The 25920-nt window shown below is 42.1% G+C and overlaps 2 protein-coding genes across 5 annotated transcripts in view; both read left to right on the forward strand.

Moving 5' to 3' along the window:
• ck (myosin-VIIa ck) overlaps positions 1-25920 on the forward strand; it is an 87080-nt gene that overhangs the window by 35410 nt on the left and 25750 nt on the right. For 2 of the 4 annotated variants that reach the window (XM_070127191.1, XM_070127193.1), the window contains exons 1-8: positions 1770-1842; positions 3397-3681; positions 15106-15219; positions 17802-17948; positions 19609-19793; positions 21955-22076; positions 23984-24240; positions 25510-25675. In XM_070127191.1, coding sequence (XP_069983292.1) covers positions 3601-3681; positions 15106-15219; positions 17802-17948; positions 19609-19793; positions 21955-22076; positions 23984-24240; positions 25510-25675 — 1072 coding nt within the window. In that variant the 5' untranslated portion in view covers positions 1770-1842; positions 3397-3600. Of the gene's footprint in view, positions 1-1769; positions 1843-3396; positions 3682-15105; positions 15220-17801; positions 17949-19608; positions 19794-21954; positions 22077-23983; positions 24241-25509; positions 25676-25920 lie in introns of those variants that run through there. The other 2 variants (XM_070127192.1, XM_070127194.1) reach the window with 2 other exon arrangements.
• Positions 7064-13423, forward strand: LOC138863186 (protein FAM133-like). The gene is made up of 2 exons (XM_070127197.1): positions 7064-7100; positions 11603-13423. Exon 2 carries the CDS (start codon positions 11901-11903, stop codon positions 12936-12938), a length of 1038 nt encoding a protein of 345 aa, XP_069983298.1. The 5' UTR covers positions 7064-7100; positions 11603-11900; the 3' UTR covers positions 12939-13423.

The raw sequence follows: 25920 nt of genomic DNA on the forward strand, positions 1-25920 counted from the left end.
TCTCTCTATCTCATCTCCTTTTCTCTCCTTTCATTCCCTTCCTCACCTATGCATTTCGTCACTTTCTATCATCTTCCTTCGCATCCCATATTGTGCCTCATTTATTTTCTCTCCCTCGTCTCTTCCCTTCCCACTCTCTTCCTCACCTTTCGACCACCTGTTGTGTCTGTTGAGTCACTATTTAATTTCCTTAGGAAGTGAGCATGTCTTCCTGCAGGCGCGTGTGCGTGCATGCTTCTGTATACATGTGTATGTTTTTTTTATACTGTTCCTTGATTGTTTATATTATGTTTTGGTTGAATCCTATCTAACGTCGGTATAATGGGGAGAGAGATGGAGCTATTGGACTATTTATTTGTCTTACAGATTTTACACCTTGAACTAACAAGTTTTACACATTGAAGTTAAATGAGGATTAGTATATAGAACATTCTCTCTCTCCTTCTGTCTCTCCATTCGTATTATTTTCTCTTCTTCTGTCTCTCACTTTGTATTTCTCAATCTCTCTGTTTCCTTTCTCCATTTCTTTCTCTCTGTCTCTCTCTTTCTCTCTCTTTCTCTCTTTCTCTCTTTCTCCCTCCCTCCCTCCCTCCCTCCCTCCCTCCCTCCCTCCCTCCCTCTCTCTCTGTCTCGCTCTCTCTCGCTCGCTCTTTCTCTCTCTCTCTTTCTCTCTCTCTCTCTCTCTTTCTCTCTTTCTCGCTCTCGTTATCTCTCGCTCTCTCGCTCGCTCTCTCTCTCTTTCTCTCTCTCGCTATCTCTCGCTCTGTCTCTCTCTTTCTCTCGCTATATCTCTCTCTCTCTCTCGCTATCTCTCTCTCTCTCTTTCTCTCTTTCTCGCTCTCGCTATCTCTCGCTCTGTCTCTCTCTCTGGCTCTCTCTCCCTCTCTCTCTCATCATAGTTCGTTAGGTATTTGTGAAACTGTTGCACCAATAAACATGGACAAACCATCTTCGCAAGCACCTCCCATCGAAGGAAATCTCGGAGCTCTTGCCTATTTTGACTAAGGGGGGAGGGGGGAGGGGGAGGGGGATTTTTTATTTGTTTTCCTTTCCAGACCCTTGTTTAGTTTCTTGTTATTGATTTTTTTTTTCATTTTTCTTGGTTTTTATTTTATAGAGGCTCAACGGGGAGAAAGGAGTAATGTGGTAATTTAACTTTATATGGCGCCATTGGGAATAAGCGAAACTCAGTGTGAATTATGAATGAAAAAAAATTAAGCCATGACAAAAAAAAGAAGAAATGAAAAATAAAAAAGTGAATAATTGATTAATCAAAAGATAGATGAATAAATCTAGGAATTTTGGTTTCAGCGCGTTTTTGTATAATTTAGATATTAAAGTGGAATTCATTGTCAAATATCATGAATAAAGTGATTTTCCCAGCACTTTTATCACCTAGTTTCTCTGGTCGACCCAGAATTGGTAATGAAAGAGGAAGGAGAGAGAGAAAGAAAGAGGGAACTAGAGTGGATATGAAGGTAGAGAAAAAAAAGGTAAAAGACAAACGAACGGAAAGGAAGGCAAACGAAAAAAAAGTACAGAAGAAAAATAAATAAATCACCATAGACAAAAATACAAGAAATACATTTTGAAATATACCAAATACATAAAAAATATACGAGAAAAAAAAATATCTAGTCTTCAGTCACCCTCCAGAAAAGGCTCGTCGGCCAAAAGGTTTAGCGAGATAACGATATCTTATCTTAGGGCTTTACATTCCGTTTTTCTAGGGGAAGGGGGGAGGTAGAAAGGGGGAGGAGGGGAGGAAGAAGGTATAAGGTGCCACATCATCACAGTGCCAACATTGAGGGAGGTGGCACTTCTGGGGCACTGTTCGGAAGGGTGTGTTTGTGTTTTTGGTTTGGAGAATAATAAAAAAGCAAGAAAATATTAGAAAGTGAAAAGAGACAGGAGAAAGAAGTGATTAGAATAAATATTAGAAAGTGAAAAGAGACAGGAGAAAGAAGTGATTAGAATAAATATTAGAAAGTGAAAAGAGACAGGATGAAGATGGAGAGAAAGAAGTGATTAGAATGGAAGTGAGAAAGGGTGATGGTGAAGGTAATAGTGATAAATGTGGTGTGGATTTTTTTGCCATTAAAGGAGGTTTTTCAGAATGCAGACAATCAGCCGGTTTGTTAAAACTGTGTGAAGCCAGACCCAAAAAATATTCGTATAATTGACATGCATAAATAAAGAAGTAAATGCATATTTATCGGTCTAGACATACATATCATACGGGCAAATAGATAGATAAACGTATATCTATCAGGTATATAGACTGATATGAATCTATTTATGTGTATAAGCATGTCTGTATTTATGAAAATTCACAAGGTCCGATTTGATGGTAATAAATTTGGTAATGAAAATGATGACAAAACATTAGCGATGTATTGTAGCATTTCGAAATTTAAGATTGTTCATAATCAAATACCTGATTTTCATTAATAATAAATAAATAACATTCAAACTGTATGCATATTTTTGTATCTTTGTCGTTATTTTTCCCTTACATTTTGTTCAGCTTAGTTTAATCCATTTCACTAATTTATTTCGTTCATTTTGTTTGTATCAGAACACAGCAAACGCACTGTTATCATATTGTGTAAGCGACGGGACTCCCTGTTGTAAATTACAAAAATATTTTAATCTCTCGTTTTATAATCACTTTATCTACCAAGCCTCTACATTTAACGAAATTAGAAGCAAAATGGGCAGTGATTCACGTAATTTCAGGAAATTGCTCTCTACCATTTTCATGGAATGTGATTTTTTTAACCTTATCTGTCTCCTCCCATCTTTGTCATTGAGAACGATAATACGTGAATACGTTCTAGCCATGGTCACTCAGAGGGAAACGGCGGGCAAGTATATTTTTTAATATTTTTTTTAGATACATTTTTCTTAGTCTTATATAAATGTTTTGATATATTCTAACACAAATGGAAAATCAGTACGTACTAACGTAATATCCCAAGTCTTTTCAACCCCGTGATAATCGTTAACTGTTACGAAATTTGATTTGATAAGAGTGTAGGCGTGTCTCTCGTGTTTATCGTATTCTTCGAAGCCTGAGTTGACGCATTCGGATTTGGTTTCCGGCCATAGAATTCTTTTTGCGTTACATACATACATGCATATACACATATATACGTGTATATATATGTATATATATATATATATATATATATATATATATATATATATATATATATATATGTATATATGTATATATCTGTGTGTGTGTGTGTGTGTGTGTGTGTGTGTGTGTGTGTGTGTGTGTGTGTGTGTGTGTGTGTGTGTGTGTGTGTGTGTGTGTGCGTGCGTGCGTCTGCGTGCGTGTATGAAAGAAAGAAAGAAAGAAAGAAATATCTTAATTCAAATATCAATCAGGGAAACAGGAAAGCGAAAACGGGAAGAAACAAAGTGAACTGAACGAACAATAGACAAAAGGAAAAGGAAAGAAGACGAAAGGAAAAGAAAGAAACAAAAAATAAAAGAAAGAAAACAGGTAAACCACAGACAATAAAAAAAAAACAAAAAAAAAACGAATGGAAAGGTGATAGGAGAATCAGTGTGTGACGAGAGATAAGAACAATGGCCAAAGAGAAAGACGATAAAGATAAGGAGAAGGAGAAAAAAGACAAGAAGGATGGGAGTGGACAGCACTTTTTTCCGGTAAGTTGCTCTTCGCTTGTTTGTTTGTTTTTGTCGTTTTTTGGGGGGGTTGATTTTTTTTTTCGTGAATTCATTGTCACGATTTTCTTGTGTTTTTTTTTTTTTTTTTTTTTTTTTCATTTTTTGTAATGTGTTGTAATTTTTTGTTATGATTTCATTCGGGTGGCAAGATTTCTTTCTTTTTTTCTTCTTTTCTTTTGCTTTTGTCATGACTTCTTGTTTTTGTTTTTGTTTTTTTGACATGATTTTACTTTTCTTTTATTGTTTTTGTAATATCTTTACGTTACCTTAATTTGCCTCAGTTTATATATTTATATATTTATTTTTGATTCAATAATTTTCTTTTTTTCTCTCTTTTTTATTCTGTTCCTTTGTCTTATTTTGTTTTGCTTTTAATAGTCTAAATTTTCCGTTTTTTGTCTGTTTCTTAGTTAGGATATCGCATATTGTGACTGGTTCCTGATGTATGTGGTTGTTACTGATAGATAATGAATAGATAGAGAACAAAATGGGTGGATGAACCGGCAGATAGATAGGTGGTTAGAGTGACAGAAATATGGCTTGGTACGGGAGCTGATAGACAGATAGATAAACAGATATACGGATAGATATATATGGGTGGACTGAAACAGATAGATAAATATGGATGGAGTGAAGCAAATAGATAGATATGGGTGGACTGAAACAGATAGATAAATATGGATGGAGTGAAGCAAATAGATATATATGGGTGGACTGAAACAGATAGATATACAGATAGATAGAAATGGGTGGACTGAAACAGATAGATATACAGATAGATAGATATGGGTGGACTGATAGGCAGATAGGTGGAAAAAAATTGATAGATAAATAAACGGAAAAGATGTATTAATATAAATATTACCGAAATTCATGGTACATGTATATAACACAAATAGGTAACATTGAAAATATAAAGACACATTTAACAAACAAGCACTTACAGAGATAGACAGGGGATTACAAAGTAGATTTGTACACAGTGCCAGGAATAACAACATTTGCCATTCTTTAACATTGATAAATAAAGAGGTCTGTTTGGCTAGCTATATTAGTATAGATAGATATAGATAGATAGATAGATAGGGAGAGAGAGAGAGAGAGAGAGAGAGAGAGAGAGAGAGAGAGAGAGAGAGAGAGAGAGAGAGAGAGAGAGAGAGAGAGAGAGAGAGAGCGAAAGAGGATAGAGATATAGATTGATAGATGGATATAAATAAATGGGAAGATAGATAGATATAGAAATATAATTTTCTCATTTTTTCTATCTTTCTTTATATGTTTATCTGTCTATTTGTCTAGATTTAGATCTTTTTGTCCTTATCAGTCTCTATATGTCTATGAGTCAATGTTAATATGTCTATATGTTTATCTGTTTATGCCTTGTGGTTATATAGGCCTATACACTAGCTTGTCTAAATTATCTGTCTGTTTTGAATGTCTGTCTCTGGCTATCTAAGTGTATAGCTGACTGGTTTATTAAGTGTCTATCTCAGTCTGATAGAAACAGAGAATGAGAGAGAGAGAGGGGGAGAGAGAGAGAGAGAGAGAGAGAGAGAGAGAGAGAGAGAGAGAGAGAGAGAGAGAGAGATAGCGAAAGAGGAAAGAGAGAGAGAAGAAGATGAGAGGACGAACAGAGAAAAGGATGATACAGATAGAGGGATAAGGAGAGAGAATAAACAAGTAGAGAGGGAGATAGATGCCAGAGGAAGGTGGAAGGAGCGAGAGAGAGAGAGAGAGAGAGAGAGAGAGAGAGAGAGAGAGAGAGAGAGAGAAAGAGAGAGAGAGAGAGAGAGAGAGAGAGAGAGAGAGAGAGAGAGAGAGAGAGAGAGATAGGAAAGTACAGGATAAAGAAAGAGGAAGTGAGAGGAGAATAAAGAGGAGGGGGTGAAGGGGGAAAAGCGAGGAATGTAGACATTAGAAACAGGGAGATAACGAAAGGGTTTAAGAGAGGGCGGAAGTAGAGGAAAGGCTAGAAAGGGAGATGATAAAGGAGGGAGGGAGAGGACAGAAGGGAGGGAGGAAGAGTCGAGGGAAAGAGAGAAAGAAAGAATAAAGAGAAGGATGGTAGAGAATAGACAGAGACAGAGAGGGAAGGAGGGGGAGGATATAGAGAGAAAAAAAAGTTTAGGGAAAGGGAGGGAGGGAGGGAAGGAGAGGGGGAGAAAGGGGAAGGAGGGAAGTAAGGAGAGACGGTGGGAGGAAGGGAGAGAAGGGGGAGGGGGGAGGAGGGAAGTAAGGAGAGACAGTGGGAGAAGGAGGGAGGAGAGAAGGAGAGAGGATGGGAAGGAGGGAAGGAAAGAGGTAGGATGGAGGGAATAAGACAGGATGGGGAGGAGGGAGGAAAGGAAGACAGGGTGGAGGGAGGGAGACAATGGGAGGAGGGAGGAGGGAGGAAAGGAGACAGGGGGAAGGAGGGAGCAGGGGCAGGGAGGGAGGGGAGTGGCGGACAGGCGTCTCCACCCAGTCCCGTGCATTCATCTGTCTGATCAATTGCCTCACCTGTCCCTCCCCCCTCCCCCACTTTCCCTTATCCCTCTCCCTCCCCCTCCCTCTCTCTCTCCCTCCCTCCCTCCCCTCCCTCTCTTTCCTCTCCCACCCACTCCCTCTCTCTCTCTCCCTCCCCCCTCCCCCTCTCTACCCTCTCCCTTCTCCCTCCTCCCTTTTTTAGTTCTCCCTCCCAACTTCCGCTCTTCCTCACCCCCCTCTACTCCCTCCCTCCCTCCCACCTACTTCCTCTGTCTCTCTTCCTCTCTCTCTCTCTCTCTCTCTCTCTCTCTTTCTCTCGCGCCCACCTGTCCTTTTCTTTTGTTTTCGTTTTAGTTGTGTGTTTTATCGCTCGTTCGATTTTTTTTCTTTTTATATGGTTTTCTTTTCCTTTGATTTCATATCTAAACGAAGGGCAGTGTTTAGATATTTAGATAAAATGGTGAAATATTCTATAGAGTTTGATTGTCTAAGCATCATCTGTCAACAACGAATCGCGCGAAATAAACACAGTTAGAATAACGAAAGAAAACAAAATAATTAAAACGTTCTCGAATTCTGGACGATGTTTCCAACGTTCGCAAACAACACGCTTATTTCCACCGCGTATCACTCCCTTTCTCACAGCGTTAACCCTCAAGTTTTGCTTACGAGTGGCAGTGTCACCTGAACGATACCATAGGCAACAGAGATCGAAAAAATATGGCGACAGAAGCCCCCAGACGTGATCTAGAATAACGAAATCCGAATGAAATTTCGTGCTGGTTATGTGGACGCGCGTGTTTGTACGTGTGTGTGTGTGTACGTGTGTGTGTACGTGTGTGTGTATGTGTGTGGGCGGGTGGGTGGGTTGAGGGATGTAGAGTCAGTCACCATTGTTCCTGTGTAGCTTTCGTATGTGTGTGTTAGTGTCTGTCTGTCTCTATCCCTCTTTGTGTTGGATAGAAGGTCGGATTCGTGTTGTGGTGTTTTGGTTTGAAGGAAATTGAAAAGTGGATTTTGGATTTTTTTTTTTTTTTTTGGAGGGGGGAGGGGAGGTTAATTTTAATAAACGTATTTTGAAAGTGCGTTCTTCGTTGGTAATACCGATTGGAATTGTATCGATTCATGATTGGATAGATACGTAGAGACAGATAGATAGATGGATAGATCATTGCAAACGATAATGAAAAGGTGTCGGTTGTTGCAAGTTCATAATTGTTCCGTGAAAATTCATTCTTGTGAACCTGGAAATGAGAATCAAATATAAATAGATTATAGACCAGAAAAAAGTGAAGAAATAGAAATCTGAATTAAAACCGAAGTTGCAACATCAGAAGAAATACATAGAAAAATACATGTGATACTAGTTGGACATTATTATGCAATTGTTAACCTTTTTCGCAACTAAAAACAGCTCAAACATTTCCAACTCCAAATAAGTAAATAGCATTTTCCAAAAAAAAACTCTATTAACCTAAAATTGGGTCAGCGAGAAACATTGCAAAAAAGAAGGAAAAAATGTTAGTGACTTTATGACCACTTCCGTTGCCAGGGTGGGCGAAATCTGCATCCATTTTTGCATAGATCTATATCTGGTGTATACAATATCCGATGAGATTTACACATTTTGTTTATATACATTTGTTTATGTTGATCTGTTTGTTTTTTTTGCAGTGTCCGTTGAGATTTATAAAATTTGTTTATGTGCATCTGTTTATGTTATATTGCTTTTGTTTTATGATTTAACCATGTTTTATTATACATTTATATCATTCATAACCATTTGTTATTTTGGTATGACTTATAGTGCAGTACGAACGCAAATATTTTTTTTCTTTTCTAATACCGAGGGAAGAGGTAGAGAAAAAACAATAATAAATCTCGTAAACAGAGATAATATAATAATAACAATACGAAGAAAAGGGATGACGATGATAAAGAAGAAGATGAACAATTTTCTGCAAATGGATTTTCTGATTAACCACAGATTTTGAGGAATTATTTACGGCAACGAAAGCAACGTTGCGAATAAGTCGAAAATCATCGTTTCTTTCTCGAGAAAAAAATAACTCATAAAGTACGAAGATGATAGATCGTTTTCCATAAGATTTATTAACCAAACACTTAAAAATAAATATATTAATTAATTCATTAAATATACCTTCAAATTTTAAAAGGAGGGATGAAATAATGATGTATAAAGCTAAGACAAATATTTTATTTTTTTCGATTGATGTCAATTTGAATTTTGAAGTAGATATCGTCAATGTCAAAACGAAATCAGAAATGCCTTTGTTAATTCATTTTAAAAGTAGTCAAAAACACTTAATTGGGGAAAAACACTAGTTTATTCACGCACGAGTAACGAAACACAGAACGCAATAAACAAGATAATTGAAAAAAAACGAAGAATAGAGAAAATGGAGTTGATGCAAACCGGACACTCAAAGAAAACGGAGAGTAAACAAAAACGTTGGAATGAACAAGATTTCTCCAAGACAGAAGACAAAAAGCGGAGGGAAGGAAAAGGGGGAAGAGAAATAGATGAAAAAGAGAGAAAAACTGAATAAATATACCCAAAAAACAACACAAAAGTGGAGACGAATAATAACTAAATGGGAAGAAAGTTCAATAAACCATTTTCAATATCTATAAAGCAAACAAAGGAAAGAAAAATAAATAATTCAATATATGTATCCCTGAAATTTGCTCCCGCTACGGTAGCTGGGCACAACAGAGGTGAAAGTTGCATGTTTTGCCTTCCTCTCCTCGCCCTAATGGTCGTCTTCTCCACGCCCGTGAGCAGAAGGGGGATGAGGTTGCATAAGCAGCAGCCTGGGAATAGTTTTTATAATAATGATAATAATAATAATATCAATTATGATAATAATATCAATAATAATGATAATAGTAGCAATTATAATGATGATAACAGTAATTAAAACGGTAATGGCAATGATAGTAATAGAAATAATAATAATAATAGAAGTAAAATGTAAGGTATGAATAAGTAATATAAATAAATCGACCATGAGGTTAAGAAATACCAATGCAAAACGATTTTCTTAGAAAATAAGCTTTGATACTGGAATAAATAGACCGTTTTTTTCTAGAATATTTTTTGCGCTTATTCATGGCTTTGCTTCATCGATTTTCTCTTCTATGTTATGTATTGCCATATGCATTCATTTGCTTTTATGTTCAGAATTGTAATATCTATTATCATTGTTATTACCGTTATTTTGTCTGTATTTATTATTATTTTCCTTTTAATTCCTATTTTTTTCTTATCCAAATCCTGAACATTCTTTAAATCCCTATGAATATCTCTTTAATGTTGACACGAACTTTCTATGTTGAGAAATTCAAAAACTATTTACTTTTTACAAACTTCAGTATTTTAAGAATGGGATCACGGATGTAAAGCAGACGGAGAAAAATCAGATGTTTATACTTTCATTCAGAAACGAAATACGATAATGTTATTGACGGGATGAGAAAAAGTTATTAATTGTACATTAAAAAGATACTAATAGTGATGAGACTATAATTACAATAACATGACCAATACATAGTACCATTAGATTAGAAATTAGTTCAAAATGGCAATTTATTAAAGAAGAAAGAGAACTTCAATCAAACTTCGATTTTACTATTTATAAACTATGGAGAACTTTCCTTTATTATCAAACTGATGATAATGATATTCAATTGATAAAATACGATTGAGTGCCCAATAAGACCGTAAATTTATCAAAGAAAGACACAGATATTTAGAAATAAAAGGATAAACTGGCAATAGAGTTGTTGTTTAATTAAGTATGGATGAATTACAGGAAGAACTGAAGCGAGATAGCCTGGTCGTTAACAGAGGCAGTTCGTGGGTCGTTAGTGGAGGAGGGTTATCTGTGCTAGGTGGTCGTTACAGGTCGTTTGTATATTGATAAGGAGGTCGTTAGTGAAGTATGAGTGATTGTGGGAAGCAATACCTCTCTCTCTCTCTTCTCTCTCTCTCTCCATGTTTATATATATTTTTATTTCTTCCTCTCTCTCTCTCTCTCTCTCTCTCTCTCTCTCTCTCTCTCTCTCTCTCTCTCTTTTTCTCTTTCTCTCTCTCTCTCTCTCTCTCTCGCTCTCTCTTCTCTTCCTCGAGCTGAAAAATAAAATGAGAGGTAATAAGCAGGTTAAGGACATACACAAAGCTAAAGAAAGACAAAGAAGGAGGAGAGAAAGAGAGAAAGAAAGAACCGACACCCAAACAAGAAAGAGAAAGAGAGAAAAGAAAAGGAACAAGAGACAAACAAGAGCAAGAGAGAGGGAAAGCGCGATAAAGAGGGGAGGCGGAGGGCAGGGGAGAGGCAAGCAGGAAAGAAGGGCCCAATAAAATAGCTAGGCGGGAGCACCTGCCGTCACGCTCCGTCCGGGCTCCGTCACACAGCTTCCGGTGACGCATGAGAGGAACGGGGTGGGGTTGAGGGAAAGGGGAGGGTAGAAGGATATGGGAGGGTTATGGTGTGAGATGGTTTAAAGGGAGGGAAGGGGGAGGGAGGTTGTGATGTAGCTTTGGGTGTTGTGGGAGATCTGGAATGAAAAGAAAGGAAGTGTTCGGTGTGGGGTACTCAGTCATTCGGAATAAAATGGATGACATTATAAAGAGAGTGATTCAGTCTTAAAAAATAATCCAAATGATAACGATAAAAAATGAAGAATTGGGTACTCAGTCGTTAAAAGTTAAAGTGATAATAACGATAAAAAAGATGAATGATTGGTACTCAGTCATAAATATAAGAGGGATGATAATTATAAAAAAGATGAACAATTGGTACTCAGTCATTAAAAATAAAAGGGGTGATAACGATAAAAAGAATGAACGAGTGATACTCATTCATAAAAGTAAAATGGATAATAACGATAAAAAAGAAGGACGATTGGTACCCAGTCCTTAAAAATGAAAGGGATGATAACGATAAAAAAGATGAACGATTGATACTTAATCATTAGAAAGAAAAGGATGATAACGATAAAAAGATGAACGATTGGTACTCAGTCATTAAGAATAAAAGGGTTGATAAAAAATATAAAAGATAAACTATTTTCCGCAGATGTTTGGTGGTGTTAGTTATTCTGTAGTTAAGATGCCTGGTGTGAGTTCGGTGTGGTGGTGTTTATGGTGTTTGGCATCGGGGATGGGTATGGAGGGAGGTGTGGATATGGGTTTGGTATTCAGAATAATGGATTTGGTGCTTCTGAATGCTTATGGCGACGGAAGATTTTTTTTCTTTTTTTGGTTTTCATAATTTGTTTTTGTTACTGTGTTATGGATAACCCTTTACTTTAGGGTCTAGATTTTATAAATGTAAACAGAAATGTGTTTACATTTGAGATTACCTGTAGTTAGATCTTGATTTATTTTTTCTTAAATCGAACTTTTCAGAAAAGAAAAGAAAATTCGATTTACGTGAAATCAAAATTAAAATTTGGTCAAAATGTGACCGAAATCCTCAATGAAAAACACTTTACAGACATTGTCACTTTTGCAAAGAGAGTGAGAAACCAGACGGGAAAAATAAAACAAAAAACAATAGAATTAGTTCGAAAAAATAGTATCCACGAAAATAGCTAAAGAAATCCGATATTCATCGCCAAAGTAGCCACAGCCTGGCGGGAAAATAGCCAGATATACTGCACGAGTAGCCAAACAAGCCACAGAGTCGCCTTACTTATAAAACACGATGAACGGAGAGAGAGATCACGAAATCACGAGCTTTGAGGAGAGGCAGCAGCTGTGGCGAGGAGAGGAGAGGGAAGGAGAGGAAGAGAGGAATAAAGGGGGAGATAAGAAGAGCAAAAGGAGCGGAAGCGGAGAACGAAGCGAAAAGGGAAGGAAGGCGGAGCGGATGAACGGAAAGGAAGAGAGAAAGAGGGTTTGGGGAAACATGAAGAACAAAGAAGAAAACAAGAACGGTGGATATAACCACTGCGATGGGGATGACGTCACTGACGGCGATGACGTCATAGTGTACGAGCCGGACGGTTTTGTCGTCGATACAAAGAAAGCCAAGTTGCAGGTGGCTTTGAGGGGCAGAAATGGCGAGAGGAGCGAGGACACGAAGGAAAATGGAATCCAAAACGGCGGGAAAATCAAAAGGGAAGGAACTAGAGGGACAGAGGACAAGGATAAACGAAACGGAAACTCCCCGATAGATAAAGGAAAAGAGAACCAAAGCGGAGGGAATAATAAAGGAGAGACCCAAGACGAGACGAAGGAAACCTGCGATCAAACGGCCCTGGCAACGAAAGAGGAAAAGGACGAAAACCAAACAAAAGGAGAAGCGAGAGACCAAGAAAGAACACCGTCTCCTGCAGAAGGCCAACGGAGGAAGGACCTCGTCCTCCGGAGCCCCCTCAAGCACCCGAAGGCCTCCTCGTCCTCAACCTCTCCACCTCCTACCTTCAGTTCCTCCACCTCCCTTCCTTCCTCCTCCTCCTCTGCCTCCCCTCCGTCCTCCTCGTCCTCCACCGTCCTGCAGAAAGTCAACATCTACGAGACCCTTGAAATGGCGAGGAACCCCGCCTTCAGACACTACACGGCGGGCGGGGGCGTCAACGTCGTGGTGGACCTGGAGAGGGGCGTTCAGGACGGCACGTGGAAGCCCCCTCTGCCGGACTCCGACGGAGGCGACGCTGAAGGGGGCGTCGGGGGCAGCGTCGTCGACTTCGTGACCTCGAAGGCGGTGTGTGCTGGCTGGAGTCCCGCGCCGAGGCTTTAGATTTCAGTGGCGGTCTTCTCTGACTCTTTCAGTCTTCCTTTTTAATGTTAAAAAGAAAATAAAAAGCATTCAACCCACGCGCACAACTCTATCTTTCGACACATCAGTCTTGACACCCCTTGTACTTTACGATAATCTCAAATAGAGCGTAATTTGGCACGCATATGCACACACCTCGTTGGAGATGGTGAAGACAGGTCCTGTTTCCTTTATTTCTAAATATTGGACTGCCTTTCACGAACCTAGGAAAGTGTCGGCGGTCCAGTAGATTCGAGATTTCGTAATTGTCAAAGATTGTTAAAAAAAATCTTGTAGGACTTTTTTTCGTTTTTGCTCCATTTCCAATTCTAACTTGTAGATAGATAAATACACTTTTGCTCCTTTTCTAATAATAACATGTAGGTAGATAGATTTTTTTCTCCTTTTCCAGTATTAACGTGTAGAGAGACCGATAATTACTTTTTTATCCTCCTTTTCCAATACTAACATGCAGATAGGAAGATAAGTAATCATCAGATATACATCCCGCTCGAAGATTTTGCCCCCCCCCACCCACCCACCCCCCCAAAAAAATATTGTGGGTCCCTTTCAAAGTCCTCAATAGCACTCGTAGCATTGTGTTTATTCATTTTAGAGTTCAGAACTACAGGAGAATGATATAAATAGTGTCCATTTCACTTGATATCTATGTATTTTTCCAGTACGAGCTGTATTGCGGAAATGAGAAAAAGCGTGTGAATGCTCTACGTAATCTCCAATTTCTTATGATCTAAAAATATCTTGCAGTCGAACATGATCTAGGCTGAAAAGATCTAGTTTAGTCTTGCTCTCTACGAGTTTCTGATATTAGGGATATAATATTCTTTTGTCATTTATCGCTGTAATATAGGTTTTGCAATGTATGAATCTTTATCACTACAAACTAATGTTATGATTTGTAATTCGGTTATTGGCAATGTAAATATTATCTTAACTGAAGTTAACGGTTGTTGCCATCACCATCACTTTCTCCGCGTGTGCGTCTCTTGTTTATCTTGATCTGCTTCCTCGTCTGATTCTTCTTTCTTTCTCTTCTCTGTTCGTCTGTATCCGATTGCTTGCTTGCATCTCAGTGCATGCGTGTGTACCACTTTCTAGTCCCATGAAACCAGTTTAGGCCTGCACTCTCCATAATTTAACCTGTCCGAATGCAAGTGTTCTTGGCCTCCGGCGATGTATTACAAAACCCAGTCAGCTGATCCAGTGACTCATCGTTCTGGTATAACACTCTTTCCATCCTAAATCACTCATCGATCAGTTTGTTTGGACCTTTTTTCTTTCTTACATTTTTGTTTGTTATGAGCTGATAAGGGATAGTATTTTTTTAGATTGCTTCGAAGGTTTCGAACAGTCATGGCCGATGTATTCGTTCAATTGTTTCAACTGTTTCGAACATGAGCCTCTTGGATTCGTGCTTTGAATGAAGTGAGAGAAATTTCTAGATGAACGCACAAGCTCTTTTCTCTTATCATTCACCTGTTTTATTTTACTGTCTTATCATTTCGATTTACACTAATAGACGTTTTACTTTGTGGTAGACCTGTTAAATAAAGCTCTCTCTCTCTCTCTCTCTCTCTCTCTCTCTCTCTCTCTCTCTCTCTCTCTCTCTCTCTCTCTCTCTCTCTCTCTCTCTCTCTCTGTCCCTCTCTCTCTGTCTCTCTGTCTCTGTCTCTCTCTCTCTCTCTCTCTCTCTCTCTCTCTCTCTCTCTCTCTCTCTCTCTCTCTCTCTCTCTCTCTCTCTCTATCTATCTATCTATCTATCTATCTCTTTTTTCTTTTCTTTTCTTTCCAGAAATAAAAACGTTTACATGTATATGATAAATAATACCTTATTAATGTACGCACGTACACACCACCATACACTCCCTCCCTCCTCCAACCCTCTCCTCCTCCCCCCTCCCCCCTCCACACCCCATTCGCAATCCCATCCCTTCTAACTTCCCTTCTCCTCCTCCTTCCCCCTCCACACCCCATCCGAAACCCACCCCTGCCCCCTCCACACCCCATCCGAAATACCCCCCTCCCCCTTCTAACCTCCCTTCTCCTCCTCCTCCTTCCTTCTTCCCCCCTCCCCCCTCCACACCCCATTCGCAATCCCACCCCTTCTAACCCCCCTCCTCCTCCGCAGGGCGACTACATATGGATCGAACCGGTGTCGAGACGGGAGTTCGACGTGGCCATCGGCGCCAGGGTCGTGAGCGCGGAGGGGCGTCGGATTCAGGTGCAGGACGACGACGGAAACGTAAGTTGATTTTTTTTTTTTTTTTTTTTTGGTCTCTTTTATTTTTGTGTATTCTATTTTATTTGTTTGTTTGTTGGTTTATTGGTTTATTTTCTATTTATCCATTTTTTTTTAAATCGTTCATTTATTTGTTTAATCATTTTTTCATTTATTTATATATTTGCAATTTCACATAATCAGTATTTTCAATTATTCCCATTTTAGTCATTTGTGTTATATTTTGTAATTTTTGTTATATTAGATTTTGTCTGTTTTTTATATATTTCAATATTTTAATAACATTAAAAAAAGCCTCGACCATTTTCTTCAACTGTTTTCAACCTCTTCGAATTTGTTTGTTTGTTTTTCAAATGACATTTCACTAAACCATTTTTCCCAATACCACTAAATTATCACCAATGTCCACTTCATCCCAACACGAACGATTTTATCTTCATTTCATCATCTCCTATCATTATTATCAGGACAATCCCCATTATCAACCCCTATCACCCCCCCTCCATCCCCCACCCCCACCCCGGCCCACCCACCGTCACCCCAAAGCAGGAAAAGTGACTCACTCTCGATTACCTTCAATTAAGTCCCATCATTATCATTATGTCATCATTATCAACGCCTAACTACCCCCCCCCCTCTCTCCTACCCCCCCTCCTCTAATGCGAGATTCACTTCCGGTTATCATATTTTTAGCTTAAATTATTATCATTATTGGTTCACCTCTTTCTCCTCTTCGTGTTAAAAGGATGAATAAAACGATTTGCTATTTGCATTCATGATCTTAATCCGTTTTGCTAGTATTAATTTACGATTTAATTTCTGATTCATTGTTAACTCGCCCTCAGAAACATTAATTATATTCATTGAGTTATTTCCAATTTCTGACCTCATTATGTCAATTGCCGTCATTAACGTTAGACATAATGTTGCAGTACACAGTGTGTTGTGTAGTGCAGTGGTGAACGTGTTGGGCTTGTAATCTTGCTAACCTGCGTTCGATCCCGCGCGCTGCCAGTGGATGGTCACCCCGGCCATTCCTTGCACACAGAAGGAGATTTAGAAGCAAAATAAAACAGACAGTATGTCACAGCAAAGAATATCCATTGTAACAAATGGAATTGAAGCTGAATTTTTAAAATCTTTAAAATCTTTAATCTGTAACTAAAACCAAACTCGTTCCCACCAAGAGCAATGATTTTATCTTGAACGATGTCATATTTGCATTTATTAGCTATTTGCTAGTTTCATTGTATCAATTTCTTCAGAATCCTCGTTTTCTTATCCAGCATAAGAATTAACTATACCAGCATCACTATATCACCACATTAACTATACCAGTGGCACTCTATCACTATATCAACTATACCAGTATCACTATATCACCATCTTTAATCCTAACTTTTGCCCCACCAAGAATAGCGACTATAAGAATGAATCCCCAATAGGAGTTATATATCACTGTGTTGTCCCTAACCCCATCCCTCCCCCGCCCGTTGTAATAGCGAGCAGTTCGATTGCCTTATTGCCCCATCCCCCCCCCCCCCCCGTCAGAAGTAATAACCACTAAAACCATTACATTTCCGGAAACAGTATTACTATCACTACCTCCTTTCTGACTCATTCAGGAACCACTATATACAACTACATTGTCACCACTACCCCCCCCCCCCTACACACACATACACCACCTCCCCCTCCAGGAACACTAATTTCCAGTACCACAATATTACCACCACTGACCCTACCTTCCTCTACCACAGTCGATATAGCCTCAACCAGTAGCCGTGGCTCCTCCTAACAGGAACAATGGCTTCTAGAACCACAACGTTACTAATCATCTCGATTCTCTACCATTAACATCAGTTTCACCAACCACGGCATAACTACCACAAAGCCTTGTCCTACCCCACCAGGAGCAATGTCTACTACAATCATTATGGCATCAGAACAGCACTTTCAGGAACCACTTCGTCTACCATGTCATAACTGCCACTATCCCACCCCTCCTCCTCCTCCTCCTTCTTCTTCTTCTTCTTCTTCTTCTTCTTCTTCTTCTTCTTCTTCTTCTTCTTCTTCTTCTTCTCCTCCTCCTCCTCCTCCTCCTCCTACTCCTCCTCCTCCTCGTCCTTCTTCTTCTTCTCCTCCTCCTTCTTCTTCTTCTTCTTCTTCCTCCTCCTCCTCCTCCTCCTCCTCCCCTTCCTTCTCCTCCTCCTCCTCTTCTTCTTCTTCTCCTTCTTCTTCTTCTTCTTCTTTTCCTTCCTCCTCCTCCTCCATCTCCTCCTCCTCCTCCTCCTCCCTCCTCCTCCTCCTCTTCCTCCTCCTCCTCTTCCTACTCCTCCTCCTCCACCACCATCCTCCTCCTCCTCCTCCTCTTCCTACTCCTCCTCCTCCACCACCATCCTCCTCTTCTTCTCCTCCTCCTTCTTCTTCTTCTTCTTCTCTTCCTCCGCCTCCTCCCCCTTCCCCCTTCCCCCTTCCCCCTCCCCTTCCCTCCTCCCCCACCAAGAACAACAACCACCACCTACCACAGCGCACCCACCACTAACTAACTCCCCTTCTCTCCCCTTCTCCCCCCCCCCCTCCAGGAGCAATGGCTGACCCCCGAGCGACGCATCAAGGCCATGCACCCGACGTCGGTCCAGGGCGTCGAGGACATGATCAGCCTGGGAGACCTCCACGAAGCCGGCATCCTCAGGAACCTCCTTATTCGATACAATGAGAACCTGATCTATGTGAGTTGAGCGAAGGGTTGGGAGGGGAGGGGGTGTGAGTAGGTGGGTGGGGAGGGAGGGTGTGGGTGGGTGTGGGTGGGGAGGGGGGGCGTGGGGAGTGGATATGGGTGGACGTGGGTGGGATGTAGGGGTGGAGGAGAATCTTATTTATGTAAGTGAGGGTAGGTTGGGAAGGGGGGATGGGAGGGAAGGATTTGCGGGCGTGGGGGGAGTATGGATGGATAGTGGGTGGACGTGGATGGCTGGAGGTGAGTGTGAGTGAGAGAGACTTGGATGAGAGGGGGCGTGCCTGGATTCATGAGCCTACGAGGAAGGTATGAGGAGAAAGAGTAAGAGAGAGTTAGGGAGAGAACTAGGCAAGAGTGGAGGAGTAAAGAGGAGTGGGATTGGGTGTGAACTGGGGAGTAAATCTGGGTTTATGTGGTGAAAAAAAATAGGGAGTTAAGAGATAATTGGGTTGAATGGTGAGTTGGATGAGAGGAAATGAGGGTATTAGGGTGGGTGTGAGGAGAAAATAAGGATAAATCGTGAGTTAGAAGTGAGGGGAAAATAGAAACAAATGTTTAGTTAGATGTAAGAAGCAAATGAGGATAAATCATGGGTTGAAAGTGAGGGTAAAATAGAGACAAAAGTTTAGTTAATTGTAAGAGAAAAATGAGGAAAAATCGTGGGTTGGAAGTGAGGGGAAAATAGAGACAAAAGTTTAGTTAAACGTAAGGGAAAATGAGGATAAATCATGGGTTGAAAGTGAGGGGAAAATGGAGACAAATGTTTAGTTAAATGTAAGAGAAAAATGAGGATAAATGCAAGAAACCAAATGAGGGTAATTGGTGAACTGGAAGTAAAGAGAAACGGAGATAAATTAATAAAAATTTAAGAGGAAAGTAAGGATAAATGGTGGGTGGGAAGTGAAAGGAAAAGGAAGATGAATGTTAAAGGTAAGAGGAGAATGAAGATATATAGTGTCTGGAATGAAGACAAAAGAGGTAAAGAGTAAAGGAGTAAATATGTAGATGAGTAACAGAAGGGAAGACGGGATTTTTAGGGTAAAAGCAGCGTTGGGGAGGAAGTGTAAAAGGCAAGTGATGGGGAGGAGGGAGTGTGAGGGTGTATGTGGGTACGAGGGAGGTGTGGAGAGGAGGGGGGGGGGTGGATAGATGTATGAAAGCAAATGTATTTATTTTGTATGTGTATTGTCTGTGTTTAACATTCGTTTTTTTTTTTCTTTTTTGTTGTTATTACTATTTCATTGATGGAAACATTATTTCAGAATAAAGGCTACAGTGTTAGTGATGATGATGATGATAATAAATGTAGTAATAGTAATTATTATAATAATGATGATAATGATAATGTTGACGATGATGGTAATGATAAAAATGATTATTATAATGGTAATGATAAAAATGATTATTATAATGGTAATGAAACTGATAATGTAATAATAATGATGATAATGATAATACTAATAATGATAATAATAATAGTAATAATGATAATGATAATACTAATAATGATAATGTTAATACTAATAATGATAATGATAATAATAATAATAATGATTTAGACAACAATATTAATAACACTAATCATAAAGTTTCTGATGATAATGAAGATAACCTCAACGACCTCCCTTACTGACCCCCCTTCCTTCTCCCAGACCTACACGGGCTCCATCCTCGTGGCCGTGAACCCGTACCAGATCCTCCCCATCTACACGGTGGACCAAATCAAGCTGTACCGAGGCAAGAAAATCGGCGAACTCCCCCCCCACATCTTCGCCATCGGGGACAGTTGCTACAACAACATGAGGCGCTTCAAGCAGGACCAGTGCATTGTTATCAGGTAGTGTATTGTGGGCGTTTAGGGGGGAGGGATGGAGGGAAGGGAAGGAGGGAAGGGAGGGAAGGGGGAGGGAGTGAGGTGAAGGGGAGGGAAGGAGGGAAGGGTGAAAGGAAAGGGAGGGAGGTGAAGGGGAGGGAAAGGAGGGTGTAAGGAAGAGAGGGGGAGGGAGGAAGAGAGGGAGAAGGGAGGGAAGGAAGGAGAAGGGAGAGACGTGAAGGGAAGGGAAGGAGGGAGGGTAGAGGAAGGGAAAAAATAAAGGATGGTTGGATGGAGGAAAGGACGATAGAAGGAGGAGGTAAAGGAACAGACATATAGAAAGGGGGAACGATAGGATCAGACAGATAGAAGACAGTAAAGATCAGAGTAGAAGAACTGACAGATACGATAAAGGAGAGACAGAAAGAGAGCAGACACAGAGAGACCAAACCTATCTAAATGATTCTAAGCCGATCCCTGTACACGTCAACGGGGATGGCCAAATCAGTTGCAACTCGAGGTGTCATGGCGTCTGATTCTATTTTTTGGAAAAAGCACATGGGGTTTCTTTTGATGACGTCACAAAAGTTACGGATGCTTTGACTATGGTCGATCATTTTGGTCTTTTCAGTTTTCAAAAAGGATGGAAAATTAATGATTTTAATGGTTATATTTCCATTGCACAATCATCAAAACAGACACCATGACACCTCCTCGAGTTGCCACTGATCTAGCCTTCCCCATACGTTAACATCGGCGTTCGTCTAAGGCAAAGCAAAAACAAAAAAGAGCGTTTTTATAAGACTGCATGCACTTATCCACTTCAAGGCTCAGGTAGACGTCGACCCGCAGATAGACATCATGTCCTCCTGCAAACAACACGGCTATCAGACAGATAAGATAACAACGCCCAATCGAGATATGATGTAATTCTGTTATCAACGAACGTGTCTCGATCCTGGGATTAGTTGTTCGAAGTCTGGACAAATAATGAGCCAGATGTTAACACAGAGGGAATGTGGGTTATACAGATTGATAGGTGAATAGAAGGGGAGGGAAATGTAGAAATAGATTGGTAAGAGAATGCATGAAGGGATAGGAAGATAGAATATGGATATATATAGATACTATTTAGGTAAAATGTGTATAGATAAGCACATTCGTCGTTAGCATGTAGTAGATAAAGATGAAGTGATATATATATATATATATATATATATATATATATATATATATATATATATATATTATGTATGTATGTATGTGTATATGTGTTTGTATACACACATACACAGATGGATTTAAAAAGGTATGAATGAATATTGATACAAATTAATATGAACAGATAGACAGATGTATAAATAGAAAAGAATCGGATAAAGTGAGACACACAGTAAAAAATTAAAAGGACAGAGAGATCGACAACCTTCTGCACTTAGATATAAGTAGACATAAGTAGATATAAGAAAACTTTAATATTTATCTGAATAAAAAAAATATCCAGTGAAATTTTCAATAATAATTCCATCATTTTTTTTCTTCCCTTGAACCTAACCTCACCCTTACACCCCACACCCCAAATTCCACACACTCGCCCCCACTCCACACCCCGAAATCCCACTCCCCATTCCCACACACTCCCACGCACATAATTCTCATTCCCGCCCACACCCACATCTCCACCCACACGCTCACCCATCCCCACACCCACACCCACACCCAACAACTCCCACCATTTCAAATCCCCTACCCAAACTCAACACCCCCACCTCCACCCTCAACTTCCTCCTACAACCCACCCATCCCCACATCCACATCCCCAACAACCCATCCACAACCCAAACCCCCACCCATCTTCACATTTCCACCCCACCCCTACCCATCCTCACATCCCCACCCACCCCCTACCCACACCCCCACACCCCTAACCACACTCACCCCCACCCCACACACCCAACAACCCACCCTCAACCCCCACCCCACACACCCAACAACCCACCCTCAAACCCACCCACACACCCAACAACCCACTCCCCCCCACACACACCCAACAAGCTACCCCTAAACACCCACCAACCCACACTCACCCCCAACCACCCATCCCTGCCCACCCACACCCACACCCACTCCCACACACCCAACCCCACCCACCCCTACCTCCACCCACCCCCACCCACCCCCACAGCGGCGAATCGGGCGCCGGCAAGACGGAGAGCACCAAGCTGATCCTGCAGTACCTGGCGGCCATTTCGGGGAAGCACTCCTGGATCGAGCAGCAAATCCTGGAGGCCAACCCGATCCTCGAAGGTGAGTTGGGTAGGAGGGAGGGAGGGAAGGGGGGAGGGAGGGAGAGAGGGAGGGAGGGAAGGGTCGGTGGGGTGGGTGGGTGGGGGGGAGGGAGGGAGGGAGGGAGGGAGGGAAGGGTGGGTGGGTGGGTGGAAGGGAGGGTGGGGTGGAGAGAGAGAGAGAGAATGAGAGTGATGGTGTGTAGGAATGAAAGAGGGAGGGAGGATGGGAAGAGGGGAGGGAAGGTGAAAGAAGGGAGAGAATGAGTGATAATGAGTAGGAGGGAAGGAAGGGAGGGAGAAAAGAAGAAAGGAAGGAAGGGAGAGATGAAGGATGAAAGAATGGAAAAGCGAATGGAAGAAGAAAGAAGGAATTAAGTAATGAGAGGTGAAATAAAGGAGAGAATGAATGCAAGGTATTTGGTAATACTGCCAAATCATTTCTGGCGACAGTGTAGCCAACTCTTGCCTTTGACGGATGCTTTGGAACGAAAGAGAACACCAATGATACTTATGTAATTGCTTTTATTAAATAAAATATCAGTGTAGTTTATATTGACGAAGTAACGTCTTTTGTTACATAGAAGAAGCAAAAAAACAGTTTGGTATGTGTATGTGTAGATGGATTAGTCAAAATGTATATTTTTTTAGAATAAATTTGGACTAAAAGAATTTTTAAAATTAGGTTAATGACTGTATGCTGTGTAATGCGTGTCCTGTTTCCGGTTTGGTTCGTGGGATGATTAAAGCCTTGATTGGGATTTGATATTAAAGTTTGATTGCTGGGAGAAAAGAACCCTCATTTCCTCTCTCTTTCTCTCTCTTCTCTCTCACTCTCACTCACTCACTCACTCACTCACTCTCTCTCTCTCTCTCTCTCTCTCTCTCTCTCTCTCTCTCTCTCTCTCTCTCTCTCTCTCTCTCTCTCTCTCTCTCTCTCTCTCTCTCTCTCTCTCTCGCTTTCTCTCTCTCACTTTCTCTCTTTCTCTCTTCCTCTCTATTTCTCTCTCCCTCTCTATCTCTCTCTGTTTATTATCCATCTATCTATCTATTCTCTCTCTCTCTCTCTCTCTCTCTCTCTCTCTCTCTCTATCCTCTTTCTTTCTCTCTTTCTTCCTCTCTCTCTCTCTGTTTATTATCCATCTATCTATCTATATATATATATATAGTGTGTGTGTGTGTGTGTGTGTGTGTGTGTGTGTGTGTGTGTGTGTGTGTGTGTGTGTGTGTGTATGTGTGTGTGTGTCTGTGTCTGTGTCTGTGTCTGTGTCTGTGTCTGTGTGTGTATGTGTGTGTAAGCTACTCACACACACACATGCCCCCGCCAACTGCATTCTTATTGTTTCTTCAATATCAGTCACTCACTAAGTTACTTCGTTCCTTTCTCGGAATTTTCGTAAAGATACGAGATAAGGCGCGCCGAGATAACGTCACGTTTCATTTGTTTTATCTTTTATTTCATGGCAATATTTTTTTCAACCACTTTATTGGATTCAATCTTTTGGCTTCGTTGGTTTTAGAGATTGTGATCTTTTCTGGTCTTTTTCGCTTGCCAAATGGATATGTACGTGCGATAGACGTGTGTACAGCAATGCGCTTTCTCTGTGCCTGTCTCTCTCTTTCTTTCTTTTTCTCTTTCTCTTTCTCTTTCCCTTTCTCTCTCTCTCTCTCTCTCTCTCTCTCTCTCTCTCTCTCTCTCTCTCTCTCTCTCTCTCTCTCTCTCTCTCTCTCTCTCTCTCTCTCTTCTCCCTCCTTCCATCCCTTACTCCTTCCTCTCTCCCTCTTACTTTCCCCCTCTATCTCTCTCCAACCCCATCACCCTCATCCTCTTCCCTTCTCCCCCTACTCCCACCCCACCAACGAATCAACTCGACCTCTAAACTCACTCTCCCTTCTCCCCCCTCCCCCTATCCCCCTACCCCCCTCTAGCCTTCGGGAACGCCAAGACCATCCGCAACGACAACTCCTCCCGCTTCGGCAAGTACATCGACATCCACTTCACCAAGGACGGCGTGATCGAGGGCGCCTCCATCGAGCAGTACCTCCTGGAGAAGTCGCGGCTGGTGTCCCAGGGCACCGACGAGAGGAACTACCACATCTTCTACTGCATGCTGGCCGGGATGACGCGAGAGGAGAAGCAGAAGCTGGAACTCGGGGACGCCTCGCAGTACAAGTACCTGACGGGGGTGAGTGGATGGGTTGGGGGATGGGGGGTGGGGGGAAAGGATGGGTTGGGGGGAGGGGAATAGGTGGGAGAGGGAGAAGGGGGGGGAGATGGGTTGGGGAGGGAGAGGGGAAGGGTGGGAGAGGGAAGGGGAGGGAGAGGGGGATGGGTGGGATAGGGAGAGGGGGAAAGAGATAGATAGGAGAGGGAGAAGGGGAAGGGTGGAAAGGTGATAGCAGAGGGGGATAGTGGGAGAGGGAGAGGGAGAGGGGAATGGAAGGGTGGGAGTGGGGGAAAGGGAAGGGGATGGGTGGGAGAGGGAGAGGGGAGGGGAAGGGGGTGGGGAAAAGATAGGTAGGAGAGGGAGAAGGGGAAGGGTGGGAAAGGGGATAGCAGAGGGGGAGGGTGGGAGAGGGAGAGGGAGAGGGGAATGGAAGGGTGGGAGTGGGGGGAGGGGAGAGGGAGAGGGGGGAGGGGGAAAGGGAAGGGGATGGGTGGGAGAGGGAGAGGGGAGGGGAAGGGGGGTGGGGAAAAAGATAGGTAGGAGAGGGAGAAGGGGAAGGTGGGAGAGGAGGAGGGGAAGGGTGAGAAAGGGGATGACAGAGGAGGAGGGTGGGAGAGGGAGAGGGAGAAGGGAGGGTTGAAGAAGAAGAGGGGAAGGGTGGAAGGGAGGAGGGGAAAGGGTTTGAGAAGAGATAGCAGTTAGCTTAAGGGAAGGAGAGAGAGCATACACATGCGTCCAAAACCATCAACCAGGAAAGTATAGCCTGTCCCTGGAAGCAACCCCCCCCCACACACACACACAACCACACCTCTCTCTCCATACTCCCTTCCCAACACCCACACACAAATACCCACCCACCCATCCCCCTACCTATCGTTCAACCTACACAAACACCTCCTACCCATCCCTCAACCCACACACATCCCTCCACCTAACCCTCACAACCCCCCATCCCCCCACATATCCCTCAACCCACACAAACACCCTCCCCCCCCTCCTCCCCCACCCATCCCTCTCCACACCTCTCTCTCCATACTCCGTGCTCAACACCCACACACAAACACCCCCACCCATCCCCCTACCCATCCCTCAACCCACACAAATACCCCCACCCATCCCCCCTCCTCAACCCACACAAACCCCCCCACCCATCCCTCAACCCACACAAACACCCCCACACCCCTCCCTCCACCCATCCCTCAACCCACACAAACACCCCCACCCATCCCTTACCTCCCCTCCCCGCCCCTCCCTCCACCCCTCCCTCAACCTCTCTCCCTCCCCCAGGGCGGCAGCATCACGTGCGAGGGCCGCGACGACGCCCGTGAGTTCGCCGACATCCGCTCCGCCATGAAGGTCCTCATGTTCAGCGACTCCGAGGTCTGGGAGATCACGAAGGTCCTCGCCGCCATCCTACACATGGGCAACGTCAAGTTCAAGGGCAAGGTCATAGGTAAGGTCTCGAGGGTCATGAGGTCATAGGTAAGGTCTCGAGGGTCATGAGGTCATAGGTAAGGTCTCGAGGGTCATGAGGTCATAGGTGAGGTCTCGAGGGTCATGAGGCCATAGGTAAGGTCATGAGGGTCGTGGGGGTCGTCGTAGGGCAGGCTAAGGTCATAAGTAAGGTCACGACAAATATACATAGATAGGATAATAAGTTCTACACATATGGCAGTAAAGCTAACAATAATAGTGACC

The sequence above is a fragment of the Penaeus vannamei genome, chromosome 11, assembly GCF_042767895.1.
Source record: "Penaeus vannamei isolate JL-2024 chromosome 11, ASM4276789v1, whole genome shotgun sequence".
Lineage (NCBI taxonomy): Eukaryota > Metazoa > Arthropoda > Malacostraca > Decapoda > Penaeidae > Penaeus > Penaeus vannamei.

Bases quoted from the DNA above. Each gene is read 5' to 3' on its own strand.
- LOC138863186 (XM_070127197.1), top strand. From the start codon at position 11,901: ATGAACGGAGAGAGAGATCACGAAATCACGAGCTTTGAGGAGAGGCAG.